General features: G+C 43.3%; 1 protein-coding gene across 4 annotated transcripts in view; it reads left to right on the forward strand.

Moving 5' to 3' along the window:
* yeats2 (YEATS domain containing 2) overlaps positions 1-13,218 on the forward strand; it is a 28,335-nt gene that overhangs the window by 10,604 nt on the left and 4,513 nt on the right. For 2 of the 4 annotated variants that reach the window (XM_039815718.1, XM_039815720.1), the window contains exons 11-25: positions 964-1,206; positions 1,783-1,950; positions 2,964-3,055; positions 3,817-4,002; positions 4,121-4,349; positions 4,609-4,767; positions 6,880-7,010; positions 7,983-8,129; positions 8,668-8,853; positions 10,874-11,246; positions 11,375-11,509; positions 11,776-11,904; positions 12,204-12,354; positions 12,725-12,801; positions 12,922-13,001. In XM_039815718.1, the coding sequence (XP_039671652.1) occupies positions 964-1,206; positions 1,783-1,950; positions 2,964-3,055; positions 3,817-4,002; positions 4,121-4,349; positions 4,609-4,767; positions 6,880-7,010; positions 7,983-8,129; positions 8,668-8,853; positions 10,874-11,246; positions 11,375-11,509; positions 11,776-11,904; positions 12,204-12,354; positions 12,725-12,801; positions 12,922-13,001 (2,486 nt within the window). The remainder of the gene's footprint in view (positions 1-963; positions 1,207-1,782; positions 1,951-2,963; positions 3,056-3,816; positions 4,003-4,120; positions 4,350-4,608; positions 4,768-6,879; positions 7,011-7,982; positions 8,130-8,667; positions 8,854-10,873; positions 11,247-11,374; positions 11,510-11,775; positions 11,905-12,203; positions 12,355-12,724; positions 12,802-12,921; positions 13,002-13,218) is intronic. The other 2 variants (XM_039815721.1, XM_039815722.1) reach the window with 2 other exon arrangements.

A 13,218-nucleotide genomic window follows, 5' to 3' on the forward strand; every position in this document is an offset into this window, starting at 1 on the left:
ATGCTGCGTTGTTGTAACACATAAATAAACATCACTGCACCAAAAAGGCAGTGCAAAAGACAACTGCTGGCTAGTAAACTTGGATGTAAACAATGTAGGATTTGGAATATTTAATAGATCAGAAAATGTTTTATGAGGAATGTATTTATTGCATTGTTAAACATGTTTGTTAGGCCTCAAGGATACACATAATTGTATTTGGTGAGAAACTAAACATGACTTTTGATTGTTTACAAGAAAATTCCTTGACTCCCGACACCTGCCTGTTGGTGTGTATTGGGTTGCTGTCAGACAGCTTTAAAATGTTGCTGCTTTTTTGTTGTTGCTCTTTTTTTAAAGCGTTCTTTCATCCAATCACCACTGACTCACCTGCCTTTATCAGGCTGTTACAGAACTTTACAGAACCAAAAATGGTTTTATAGTATAGTGTTTTGTATCTATTCATTAATTCATTGTATATCCGCGCGCACCAAAGCGAGTGAGGGGAATATGCCTGCCGTGAAACAGGCACTAGCTCACAGACATACACTCACAGACAGACTGGGAGCCTTGATCAATCAATGTAGATACGAGTAATACTTTCAAATACAGCAGGATATTTGTGTGATTTAAACAGCTGTCTTTGCAGATTACGTTTCACACGAGAAGACTTGAAGCGTAAAGAAACGCAGTGGGTTTCTGAGACGCAGTGTGGATTAATACAGTTAATAAAATGGAAGCGCATCTGTTCAGTGAGACCTCCAAAACGCTTCTAAAAATGCTTTCTATGTGGATTGGCCGTAGCCTGCTTGCTTTTTATGGTTGTAAATAGACTTTCAACCCAAATCAAAAAATGAGAGAGAGGGAGAGAGAGCCACCAGCACATCTCAAACTCAGTCACGGAATGAGTATCCTAACTTCAGATGTATTTGAAAGGGAGTAATACTGATGATGAATGAAACGCACTCTCCCATTACCATCTAGGTTTCATTAAAACAGAAATGGGGAGGTCTGCAGGGGGCCATAGCTCCGGCCTCACCGCTGGTGAACGCACCCCAACCCGACCCAAAGTCGGCGACAGGATCACTCTGGGTTCCCATGGCAACTCTGCCTTCCAGCCTATCACAGCAAGCTGTAAGATTGTCCCACAAGGACAACCACCCAGCCCTGCTGAGTCTCCCGGGAAATCGTTCCAACCAATCACCATGAGCTGTAAAATTGTTTCAGGTAAATGTCTCCATCCAGTGGCCAAGTGTTTCTAAAGATTTTTTAATAGCTTTACATGCCACATAACAGCCTACCTTTAAATTGAATTTCTTTTATTTTAGATTTTATGCAGGTAAAAATATGAAAAACACAAGGAAACGCTGACAGCAAACACCTTTGTCAGGGTTCCAATATTCACACCATTGTTTGGTCTCATGTATTTTGCACACTTTGTTCCCTGGCATTGATGCTCATTCTTCACTGGGTGTAATTATATAAAATGCAGCTATTGTTAGGAATATGCTGTACTGCTCACAAGAACACAGGAGGAACAAGTGTCTGCCTCTAGGCACACACTTGCTGTTCCAGGCAAAAATTATAGAAATTGTCCCTGCAGAAAATGAATAATTTAAATTTGGGCAAAATAATTCAATAATTAACATAATTCAATTAATGTCGGTAAAAGCGAGTAATTGGTAGGCTAGTTGCACAAAGCCCACCAAGAGGGAAAGAATAGACAATAATTTACATGTTTATATATTTGTTATTAATGTCCTAGTTATTTATCTTATAGCCTCTGTACTTTCTCCCCCACAGGGTCTCCCATTTCCACCCCAAGCCACTCCCCACTGCCTCGCACTCCCACTACCTCCACCCCTGTCCACAGCAAACAGAGCTCTTCATCGGTGCTCAACAACCCTTACATCATTGTTGACAAGCCCGGCCAGGTGATCGGCATGGCTTCCTCATCCGCCGCCTCCACAGGTACACATCTCCTACTCAGTGTCAAAGTGCTGCTTGAAATCGGAAGTGGACCTGCAGCAAAAATCGAGAAATGTTGTCTGAGCCGCCCACATAGAATATAAAAATCACTGTGAGGAATGTGCTCTGTAGCAGAAGAAAAGATGAACAATACCCTCTAGACTCTCTCTGACTCTTTCTCTATTTATCTTTCTTTATTTTGGTACTTTCTCCTTGCTCGTCCTCACTGCCCTTCACCTTGTCCTTTCTTATCAAGCTCTCCTGATTTTTTTTCCCCCATGTCTCTTTATGTTCCTGTGTCTCTTTTGTTCCCGTTTTGCACTCCTAAAGTATGACGTGTGGTGAGCCAGCGGGATGGTTGCTGGATGAGAGGTTACCATGGTGACTGAGCTGCTGTTTCATGGCCAGATTAGGAGGTTGAGACCCCATGTTCACATCAAGTTTTGTATGTGTGTTGTGTGTGTTTCCCCATGAACAAGGTGTGCTTTTATTTGCAAAGATGAGTGCACTGTCAGATGAAGCAATTGTGCACTTTATCTATCACTCCATCATGGAGCAGAGTCATCTTACATCACCAAGGCTATTGCATTCACTTCCTCGCATCAGCGTCAGTTCATATTGCACTTAGGAGCTCTTTCCCCTAGATTGCTCACTCTCTCTCACCCACTCAGCCACTCCCACTCTTCTTCACTCTTCTCTACAAATGCACAGTTCAACCAGATCTGGCAGCAGGGCTGCAGTGCCAGTAAGTGATGTTTTATCAAGCTGGGTTATGTGGGTGTTGTGGCTGATTCACCAATCCAGGCATAAAACAAATTTCAATGCAGAAGGTAAGGGACCAAACTTTAGCAGTGCTCAGCTTCAACACCCACACTGAGTAACTCTGACAGGGAACTGTCTCCTGGCACCACAGTTACCTTGATGTCTGTGGAAAGAATGGCAGGAATTGCAGTGAACCAGCAGAGTCATCTCCTCCATGACTTATTGTGTGTGCTTCTGTGTAAACTTCTTCACAGGAAGTCCCTCAGCCAAACAGTCTGTTGCTCAAGGTGCACGCTCTCCAGCCCCCAAAGTTCACACTGGCACTTTCCTCTCCTCAGGGGTGAAGGTGAGTTGGTAGAATCTGAATGGTGTCAACCTTTTAATGTGAATTGTGATGAGCCTAAAGATCTCCTTTTCACCGATCTGTTCCCATCCATGTGAAATGTCTATCCCTGTAGTATCTGTATCTTTAACAAAGCAGGTTGGTATTAATAGCAGGCCTGGGTGCTATCTTCAGCAAATACGAGTGCCTTGGCAAGGTATTTAAATGGGACATCACTCTAAAGATAGGAGGGGGTGCGGGGAGCTTTGCAGAGAGAATTGCATGGTTCTGTTTCACTCAGTGTCAATACCCCGCTGTAAAATCCTCCTACTCCCACATGTTCACCATCCCTTCACCATCCACAGAGAATGAAATACGGTTTCACTTACAATTTCTGTTTTACCACAGTGGCACTCTCATTGGCTCAGATTCTACAGTTGTCTCTGTTGTAGGCTGCTGGCACCTGCTGTGGTAAAGGCCAGGGCAGATGGGGAATATGAAAACATGTTGATGAATAAATCCTAATGCTAGGGTTTTTTTAGGCAACAAATCTCTTTCCTCACTGCACGGCAATCTGTAGCCTGTTGTGTGGGCCGGCGGGGAAAGGAGATCTCAATTTTACAGTCAAAATGTATCATTAATCACTAAATTATGTTGGGTTTTTTTCATTAGAGAGTAAAATGTACACCAATGATGCTACAATATCTACAACCTGTTGTGCTTTCATGGCCGAGTTGCCTACCTGTTACAATCCTTCTCTCCATGTGCACTTACCTCTTGTGCAGGTTATTATCAAGCAGGAGCCAGGGGAAGTTTCAACACAGCAGCAGCAGATGGTTTCCACAGTAACCAGCCAGCAGCAACCTGCCGCTACAGCAGCACACCAGTTTGTCGCAGTGAAGGGTGGTCACGTGATCTCCATGTCGGCTCAGAAACAGGCAGGAGGGGCCACAGGGGCCACAACTAGCAAGGTCAGTCTCTCTTGCATACACCCACACAACCTTACACAGAAGCACGTTAGTCATTTACATGTGTTACACAAAGCTACACTTGTTGAAAAACTTTATTTGGCACTTCTCTTGTTTGTAGATGTTAGGCATCCCTATGAGCTCAACGCTTCAGTCTGCAGTCAAACAGGTAGCTATCAGCAGTGGACAGATTCTGGTCTCCAAGGGCAACCCATCTGTCTCCAAGGTGATGGGGGGGAAGCAGGTTTTGGCTCAGGGAGTCGCTAAAGCCATCGTCAGTGGAGCCACTGGCATCCCTGGTCAGCAGGCTGCTGCCAAGGCGGCTGGTGGTTCAAGTGGCAAGAGTGGAGGTTAGAGTTCACGCTCACACACTCACTCTCTCACACATACACACACACATGCATGTGCACATGTAATTGTACAATTCTTATTATATATTATAATAACAATTTAGAATTCCACAAAAAATGTAATGGGATTTGCACACACTTATTTAGGTTTAGCTGAGGGAAATGTAATCTTATTGTTATTATATATTGTTATAAATTTGCAGTACAATTTCAGAGGTGGGTAAATAATTAATTTGTTTCTTTCTGCATATGTCCTTAGTAATGGCTACTCTTCAGCTGCCAGCCAACAACCTGGCCAATCTGGCCAATTTGCCTCCAGGTACTAAGCTCTACCTGACCACCAACAGTAAGAACCCCTCAGGGAAGGGCAAGCTGCTTCTCATCCCACAGGGAGCTATCCTCCGAGCCTCCAGTGCAAGTAAGACATCCTCCATGCCGGTTGATTGTTATTTAGCCATGCCCGCCTACCTTCTTTATATGTTTTTTTTTTTTAGTTACATACTTGAAATACTCCTGTCAAGCTCTTGGAAGTTTTGGGTTTTAAGCCCAGGGAAAGAGTTTCTGTTAGCAGTCTTAAAGGTGCAATATGTAATACTGACAGCTAGTGTTTAAAATAGTTACTGCAGTATACATTCAAAATGCTGGAGAGAGTCGTCTCCCCCACCCCCTCCTCCCCAGACTCGAAGTTCATGTTGGTTGCCAGTCTGAGACCACAGCATCCACAACAATGTTGCTAGATGCTTGTCTCACATAGCCAGACGTTACTCCACAGCACAGCGGAGTAGCTAGCGTTAGATGCTGGCTATATTGACAGTCATAAAAGCCCGTTAACGTAGAAACTGCTTAAAATCCCACAACCTGGCCGTCCTCTCCACACGCCAGACAGACACACATCCTTGGCTTAGAATTAGTACGATAGGAACCGCTAAAATTACCACTACCTTGTTTTTTCTAGCTTTTTGTTTTTTTCCTTTTCCAACCAACAAATTTTTTTTAGCAAAATCACTAAAGCTACACACTGAAAACGGCCACCGAACAGGCTACACCAGGGGTGGCCAACCAGTTCAGCATAAAGAGCCACAAAAAAACACGCACCATAGCAAGAAGCCACACAACACATGCACGTCCACTAGGGCTTTGACTTTTGCCCAAAAATCATATTCGAAGTTCGTTTGTATATTAATATTAATATTCGAATATTTATTAATAATAGTTTGACCATTAAATGCCTTCAGTTTAAAAAAAAAAAATTAAAAGTCAGACCCTGGATTAAACGCAACTGGTCACGCAACTGTTAGAAACATGCTGTTTTTTTTGGTCGGTTAGAATCTATCTCCGTTGATCCTGTTCGTTTGTTTGCTGCTTTCATGGCTGTACTAACGTTACAGCTGTAGCGCGCTGGTTTACGTTTCTACAGGTATATCTGGCAACCCGGCCTGGCTGACAAACTGTGCAGTTGATAACAACACACAGGCCAAAACACAAACAGAAATTCCGTCACGGAATGGAAATTTCAAAAGGAGAAAATACTGGCATTAGCATTGTTGTCAGAAAAGATAGTATTTTAACTTAGCATGTTTCCTTAATATCTGATGACACATTTATTACAGTAAATATATTACATATTGGACCTTTTAAGAATGTCTTGTTGGACTTTCTAACACTTTCTTGACACTGTGAATATGAGCCAGCAGATTACTCCTTGGGGTTAAGTTGAACTTCCTGGACACTTTTGGGGCTCATGTACTCTAGCAGACACACTGACACAATATCAACAAAAACAATACTGTCTTTAATTTGGGCCTATATGATAATTTAATGTCCAAGTGTGTGCAGAAAGCCTCATAGCACATTACTTCTTAGCAGGCATGTAATGGCATATATTATCCTCCTTGTGTGTCTCTTACATGGACGTTTTTTTTTGAATTGGTAGCTTTGGGAATTGTTTGTGACTAACTGAAACTAATACATGAGTGTGTAGGTGACTCAGTATCCAGGGTTAGTGTCCCAACCAAATGACTTATGCCCTGACTTTTTCCTCCATGCCTCAAGTTGTAGACAGCTGTATTAAAAATGTTATTGCTCTCGGCTCATCGTAAAGTTTGGCAAACATAAGAAACCCACTTTTGAAGTAACTCTACAATTTGAGGCATGCTGGTGGCACATTTTGGCTGCTACACTACCTTCTGGACAGTGAGTCAGTCATAGTCATCTATTTCTTTCTGCTGTTTATTTAATATGTACTGTGAGCTAGAATCCCTCAGACAGCACACTTCCTGTCAATTTGCAATGAGATTAAAGAGATTAAGCAGCATCCCATATTTAATCTAAAATACAAATTTCACAGCAGTAAACCAACATTACTCTGTATAGCTCTGCTTCAAAATCATTTGTCTAAGTACAATATGCTTTTACCTATTTGAAATTACACACATTAATGAAAAGAAGATGAGCTGTAATTTGGGATAAAGAAGAACAGGATTGTTTATCAGATTTGAGACTGATGTGTATGTGGCTGTCTGTAATGTAGGTCAGCAGTCCCAGAGCAGCTCATCGGCAGGCGCTGGGGGCTCTCAGACCTCCTCCTCCTCTTCTTCCTCTTCCAGCAGTCTGCCTTCCAACCTCTCCTACACGTCCTATATCCTTAAACAGACCCCACAGGTGGGTAACGTTGCATTTACGCTATAATCCAAACCTAAAGTCATACATACTCTAATACAAAAATCTTCACTTTGATGTGTTTGTGTGGATTCTCATTTTTGTTTATTAGAGCATTAGTATTTATTTGCTGGCATGTTTTCAGCCATCAGAGTTTGGACATGCTTCATCAACGTCTGTAGGAAACTGAAGGTGCATTGCACATTATACATTTAATATTCATTACCACAGTTACAAAAAAAATGATTTTAGATTTTATTCCCTGCTGGCACAAGAGGACTTGCATGCACAGTCTGCAAATGGGGTTTCTTCTCCTTGGTATATATTAGATTTTTGTACTCTAGTAGAGAGATTGAGGCCGGTGTGTTCTTAATTAGACACATTCATTATAGCAGCATTGATCCTGCAGTCAGCTTTAGAACAGTGCTGTCTGTGCATTTTGCCAACAGCATATGATAAAGTTGTCTGCAGGGGGTTCCACCTACATTTAAAGTAAGGAATATGGCTGTGTTTCCTAATAGTGATCAATCTTCAATGTTAGGAGTGTTTTCTAAGTGTAATATCTACAAATGTTCTTAAATATATTGTGTATATCTCTTTACACGGCTTAAGAGCATGCACACACACACACACACACACACCAGTTAAGAGCTAAAAGGGTGACGCATTGATTTCAAAGGAGGTGAAGTGAATGTTTTGTAAGCTGTAAGTATATATAAAAGCTGAAGCAGTTGATGGAAAAGATGCATTTTACATGCTAAGAATCGTCATACCCGTCACATTATGAACGTGTACCCTAATGTACTTCACAGCATAATATGGGTTACATGGTAATCTTAGCTTTTAAGATTTTTTAAGCTTTTTTCCTATTTGTTAATGCTGAATTTAGACCATGACAGTTGTATTGACTATGAATATAGTCAAAGCAATATGTTGTTGGATTTCTACCCTATCCCTAACCCTGCTCGTCCACAGGGCACGTTTCTGGTTGGCCAGCCAGCACAGGGTTCAGGGAAGCAGGGAGGTTCAAGTTCAGCTGGTCATGCAGCATCATCTCCAGCAACTGTTAGCCAGCAGGCCATCCGGGTGACAGCTGGACAGAAGGCGGCTATCCTGGCTCAGGTCAGTATATGTTACAAGACTTAGGGCAGGACTGATCCTCTACAATGTCTGATCCTAATGGAAGCTGCTGTAATTACTAATGTTGTGTTTGTGCCCCTTGGATGCTTCACAAGCACTAACAGCCCACTATTTATACATTTAGGATACACAAGCACTGTCTATTTCAGATTTTAAGGAAGAAGCATTATAATTTGAGTCAAATTGAAATTGTATTATTACTGTTTGTTTTGAGGTAGTCTATGGCCTTTTAGAGGATTGTCTTAAAACTTCCACATACCCTGTGTATGACTTACTGTAGGATATTGACCTGCAACTTATATTTGACCATTTTAGGTAAAAGGTTGAACTATGCAGGTGTTTCAAAGTCTGGAGAGAAATTTCACTTTGAGTTTTGTATTGATTTATGGCACTAATTAATTTTCTGCTGCCTCATTTCCACTTTAAGTCTGTTTTATATAGACTGTTGTTGTGGATTGTAAGTGAATGGTTGCTCTTACCTTCAGATCCTAAATTCAACTTTGTGATTTCTATGATTGAGGTGGTGGGTGGCTCCCAGGGTGCACAGGTGAAGTTGTCCGACGGCTCTGTAAAGACGGTCACAGCGGCGGCAGCAGGCCATTTGTCGAAGCCGGGAACGACCACGTTGAGGATGACAGGCGGAGTCATTACTGCTGCTAGTTCCACCCCCGGCTCTGTCAGCGCAGCAGCAGCCAGTCAACAACAGGCTAGTTTTACAGTCTTCATATGCTTCTGTTTTATTCTGCCTGACAGCTGTTCATTTTTAAAAGTCACTTCAAACTAAACAGCACCAAACAAGAGATAATCCCAGTTGATCCATTTTCGTCGTTTTTATTCCCTTTTTTACAAGTGAGAGATAAATGTTGTAGTGCTTTGCCACTGCAGTATGAATACATAGACAACAGGAGTGACCAAGGGCAGTGTTGTGTTTATCGGAGAGAGTTTAGGTGGTGTGTGAAAAGCCCTAAGCATTCCATCAGCAGTGGTCTGTGTTTGGGTGATTACAACTTCAGAGTCAGTGGCCAGGCCTCATTAACTTGACAAATGGAAAAACACGAAAAGACTGAGAGGCTCCAACAAGCAAAAACAAATATGTATACAGTATATAGCCGAGAAAAAACACACTGCTTTGGAGATGTTGATGGAAACACAGAAGAGGAATACATAACTGCTTTTCCTGTTTTGGAAAAAATTTCAGGACCGTTAATTGAATTATGACTCTTTTGTCTTTGAGAATTCCATAAAACCAGTGACCTGATGGGCACATCTCACTCTGGGAGTTGCACGGCACTGGAAAACAAATGTGACCAGAGCAAAGAAAAGACAGTTAACACTAAGGGCCCTATTTTAACGATCTGAAACGCAAGTATCAAACGTGAAACGCAAGTAGCTTTATAGGGCGGATCTCGGGTGCTGTTGCTATTATACCGGCGGGATAATTGACTCTTGCGCCCGACGCAAATCTAAAATTGAAGTTGCTAGGTGTGGTTTGGGCGTAACATGCAATAAACCAATCAGAGCGTCATCTCACATTCCCTTTAAGGGCAGGCGCACTTGTTCCATGGCGTATTGCTATTATGACGGCGGATTTGCCTGGCGCACGCCAGGAGCTGTCCAGGATGCGGCAAAGTAATAAATGCCCGTCTTGAACGGGTGGAGATGTTGCTGCGGCCTCTCGGGCGCATCTCCTCAAGTCTGGAGAGGATTGCTGCAGCCATGGAGCTCCTATTGTGCTCGTTCCTCCTCCCCCCCACTCCATCTCCGTCCACCCGCTCCACCAGGAGCGCATCGCGCATTGCCACTCCCGGAACAGATCCCGCTGGAGTGTCCAATCCCGACGTAGTTCAACATCACGTCTCCTTAAGTCCTCTAATATTTCCTCATCAACACATCCATGATTCATGGAAATGTTGTGTAAAACACAACAAGCCACAAAGAATGCTGTGACTTTTTGAGGACTGTACTGTAAAGTGCCTCCTGATCTATCCAAACATCTGAAGTGCATTTTCAGTCATACTTTTCCTTGCAATTATGTATGGTTTGCAAAAATGGGAACTGCTGCATCCGTGTAGATGAGAGAAGCAAAGTGTATGCGCGTTGTGCACACGCTATATTATGGACATACATGCGCCCCTAAAATAGCATCTGAATAACACGCCACTGACTTTAGACCAGGTTTTTGCTGGTCAGTGGTGAATTGTTTTCTGAAACTGCAAAATAGCACCAGGGAACATTTGCGCCTGAACACGCCTCCTCTTTTCGCTGAACCGCCCCCTGCAGCGCAAATACATTCCCTAATTTACCGACGTGCGTCTGTGGAGGGAAAAGTCCGCTGTGCGTCGGGTGGAAAATAGGAATGATACATGCGTTGGTGTACAAAGTCAATTGCGCTGAGTGCAAGATAGGGCCCTATCTCTTAAATCCTGCCACAGTGAAGTAAATTTCCCAGCACTCCCTCTATCACCCAAATAAATGTTTGTTTACTTATAATGAATCATTTTAATTTGTCTACTTTGCTATATGGAAACATGTTATGCACACTATAGCAACACAGATTGTCATCATAAAAATATCACTAAGTTAAAACTCTGTCAAGACTCCATGAGGATCTTTTCAATCTTTGCCGTCCTTTGGCTTCTTTGACTGACACACACAGTGGAGTGCAAAATGACAGCGTTTCTTTTTACTTCCTGGTTGACAGCTGTGTTTCTGTGTGTTCTGTGCAGGCGGCCGATGGCGGGAAGTCTGCCTCTCTGCACCACTCGCTCCTGGTGGCAGCCAACCAAGCAGCAGTAATCAGTGCAGCTAAGAGCGCCAGCGCTGCTGCTGGAGGCAGCCTGTCGAAGACGGCTGTGGCCACCTTGGTCAAGGGTGCTGGCAACTCTGCCACCTTGACAAAGAGTGCCGCGGGTCCAACGGGAGCTGTAGTAACGGTAGCCAAAGGCATTACCAACATGCCCGTCATCAGCATGTCCAAGGCTGCAGGCGTGGGGAATGTGGTGGGCGTGCCCAAAAGTAGCGGCACGTCATTGGTCACTGCAGCCTCGTTAGTCAGTGGAATGGCAGCAGGAGGAGGGAAGACGGGTGCTACTCTCTCAGGTGTGCAGCACTGCATTCATCACCTGGTTTGAATGTTTGGTACAAGTTCAGTTACTTAAAAAAAAAAAATAGTACAGGTCCAGCCACACATTGCTCTTCATCTGAAATGCATTTTGTGTTTTGTCCAGGTATGCTGAAGATCCACTCTGGAGGTTCCAGCTCCCAGCAGACAGTCTTAACCATCCCTGCCAACCAGCTCAAGCAGCTGGGGGTTGGCACCGGGTCTGGAGGGGTTCAGACCATACTCATGCCTGTTGGGAAAGGTAAGTATCCCTGACATAGCAAATGGCCACATCTGTAGCTTCTCTCTCTGCAGTAATCCATCTTCCTCCCCTCTTCATTTCTCATCTGACTGTTAAGCCTATTTACCTAATGGGCCATTGATCCATCGTGTGTGTGTGTGTGTGTGTGTGTGTGTGTGTGTGTGTGTGTGTGTGTGTGTGTGTGTGTGTGTGTGTGTGTGTGTGTGTGTGTGTGTGTGTGTGTGTGTGTGTGTGTGTGTGTGTGTGTGTGTGTGTGTGTGTGTGTGTAGTGTCTAAGGCCCCATTTTCCAGTACTCCTTCCTCCTCTTCCACCACCCCTGGAGCAGCTGGAGTTGGATCCTCCCCAAGTCCTGCCAGACAGGCGTCCCCCTCCCTTGCCCCGCCTCTGGCACAAGGTGAGAGGGGTCCATCCCCACTCTCCTCTCTTCTCTCATTCTTTCCCTCTTTTACCTCCCTTTCCTTCCATTCTGTCATTATGTTTTGAATACTAGTAGCAATACTATACTAAGTTTTGGTACCGAGAACACATCTTTCTACAACAAAAACTTAAGTTTAGCTGAAACAACTTATATTACTCTTCTCAAATGCATTAGTGTTTAATATATACAACAAAGACAAACTTCAACCTCAAACTAATAGTGTGTAATGATAGGAAGTGAATCTTTCTCTCACACTTGCTTTTCTGCTGTCACAGTGAAGACAGAGCCAGGTGCCAGCACAGCTGTCACAGCTGGTCCATCTCCCCCGGTGACTGCTCCTGTCCCCAGTTCTGTTCACGTTGCGTCTGCAGCTACCACAGTCAAGCAGGAGCAAGGGGCCGATAACTCTGCACACGACCTCATCAAGTAAGTACAAGAACAAGTCACGACACTACTGTGACTTACAGCACATCAACTAAACCTTAGCAGGATAGAAGATGTATTGTCTGTTAAGAGGAAAGTGAGGAATCAAATTTGCACATGCACTGCCACTTAGTCATCGAAGTGCAACTGTGTATTTTTATATATATATATTTCACCACGTGTGTTTCAAGTGTTAACATATCCATTTTAACTTGCTGAACACAGTGAATAATAGTGTAGCTCTGTTTATTAAAGCTATCAAATAGCTACCAGCATAGTAATGGAGGTTTTAAGAGCACTTTCTCTTCCCCGTAGCCAATGCAGTGAATAGTCTCTGGGTTTACACCTGACACTTCTGTGATTCCCTTGTCAGCACTGAGCACATAGAGACCATGATGCAGCTGCTGACCGCCGTGGTGAAGAAGTTCCCTCTTATTGTGCCAGATAAGAGTAAGTGAGCTTGTCTTCCATTTGATATGCTTAAAAACAGCTCCACATATTAAAACAGACTGAAAGCTAATTCACTGGGTTTTGTCAAACAATTGTTTGTTTGTTTGTTTGTTTGTTTAGCTGAAGACTCACATCCATTCTGTGCCGCTTCAACAGAACAGTATTATTCCTGGAATATTGGCAAGCGCAGAGCATCAGAGGTGACTTTTTGTTGTTTTGTGTGTGTGAATGATGATGAGAATTCCAAATGAAAGCTGTACATTCTGTGCCTTTGAGTGATCATAAAGCCTCGGGGAGGTCAAACTTCTGGTAGGTCAGTGGTTGTGAGGAAGAAAGTTTGTTGGCAGAAATGGTAAAAAATATCTTACCATATCTAATCAAATCTTGCAAATTACAGCTTCATTGATTACTCGACAG

The sequence above is a fragment of the Perca fluviatilis genome, chromosome 11, assembly GCF_010015445.1.
Source record: "Perca fluviatilis chromosome 11, GENO_Pfluv_1.0, whole genome shotgun sequence".
Lineage (NCBI taxonomy): Eukaryota > Metazoa > Chordata > Actinopteri > Perciformes > Percidae > Perca > Perca fluviatilis.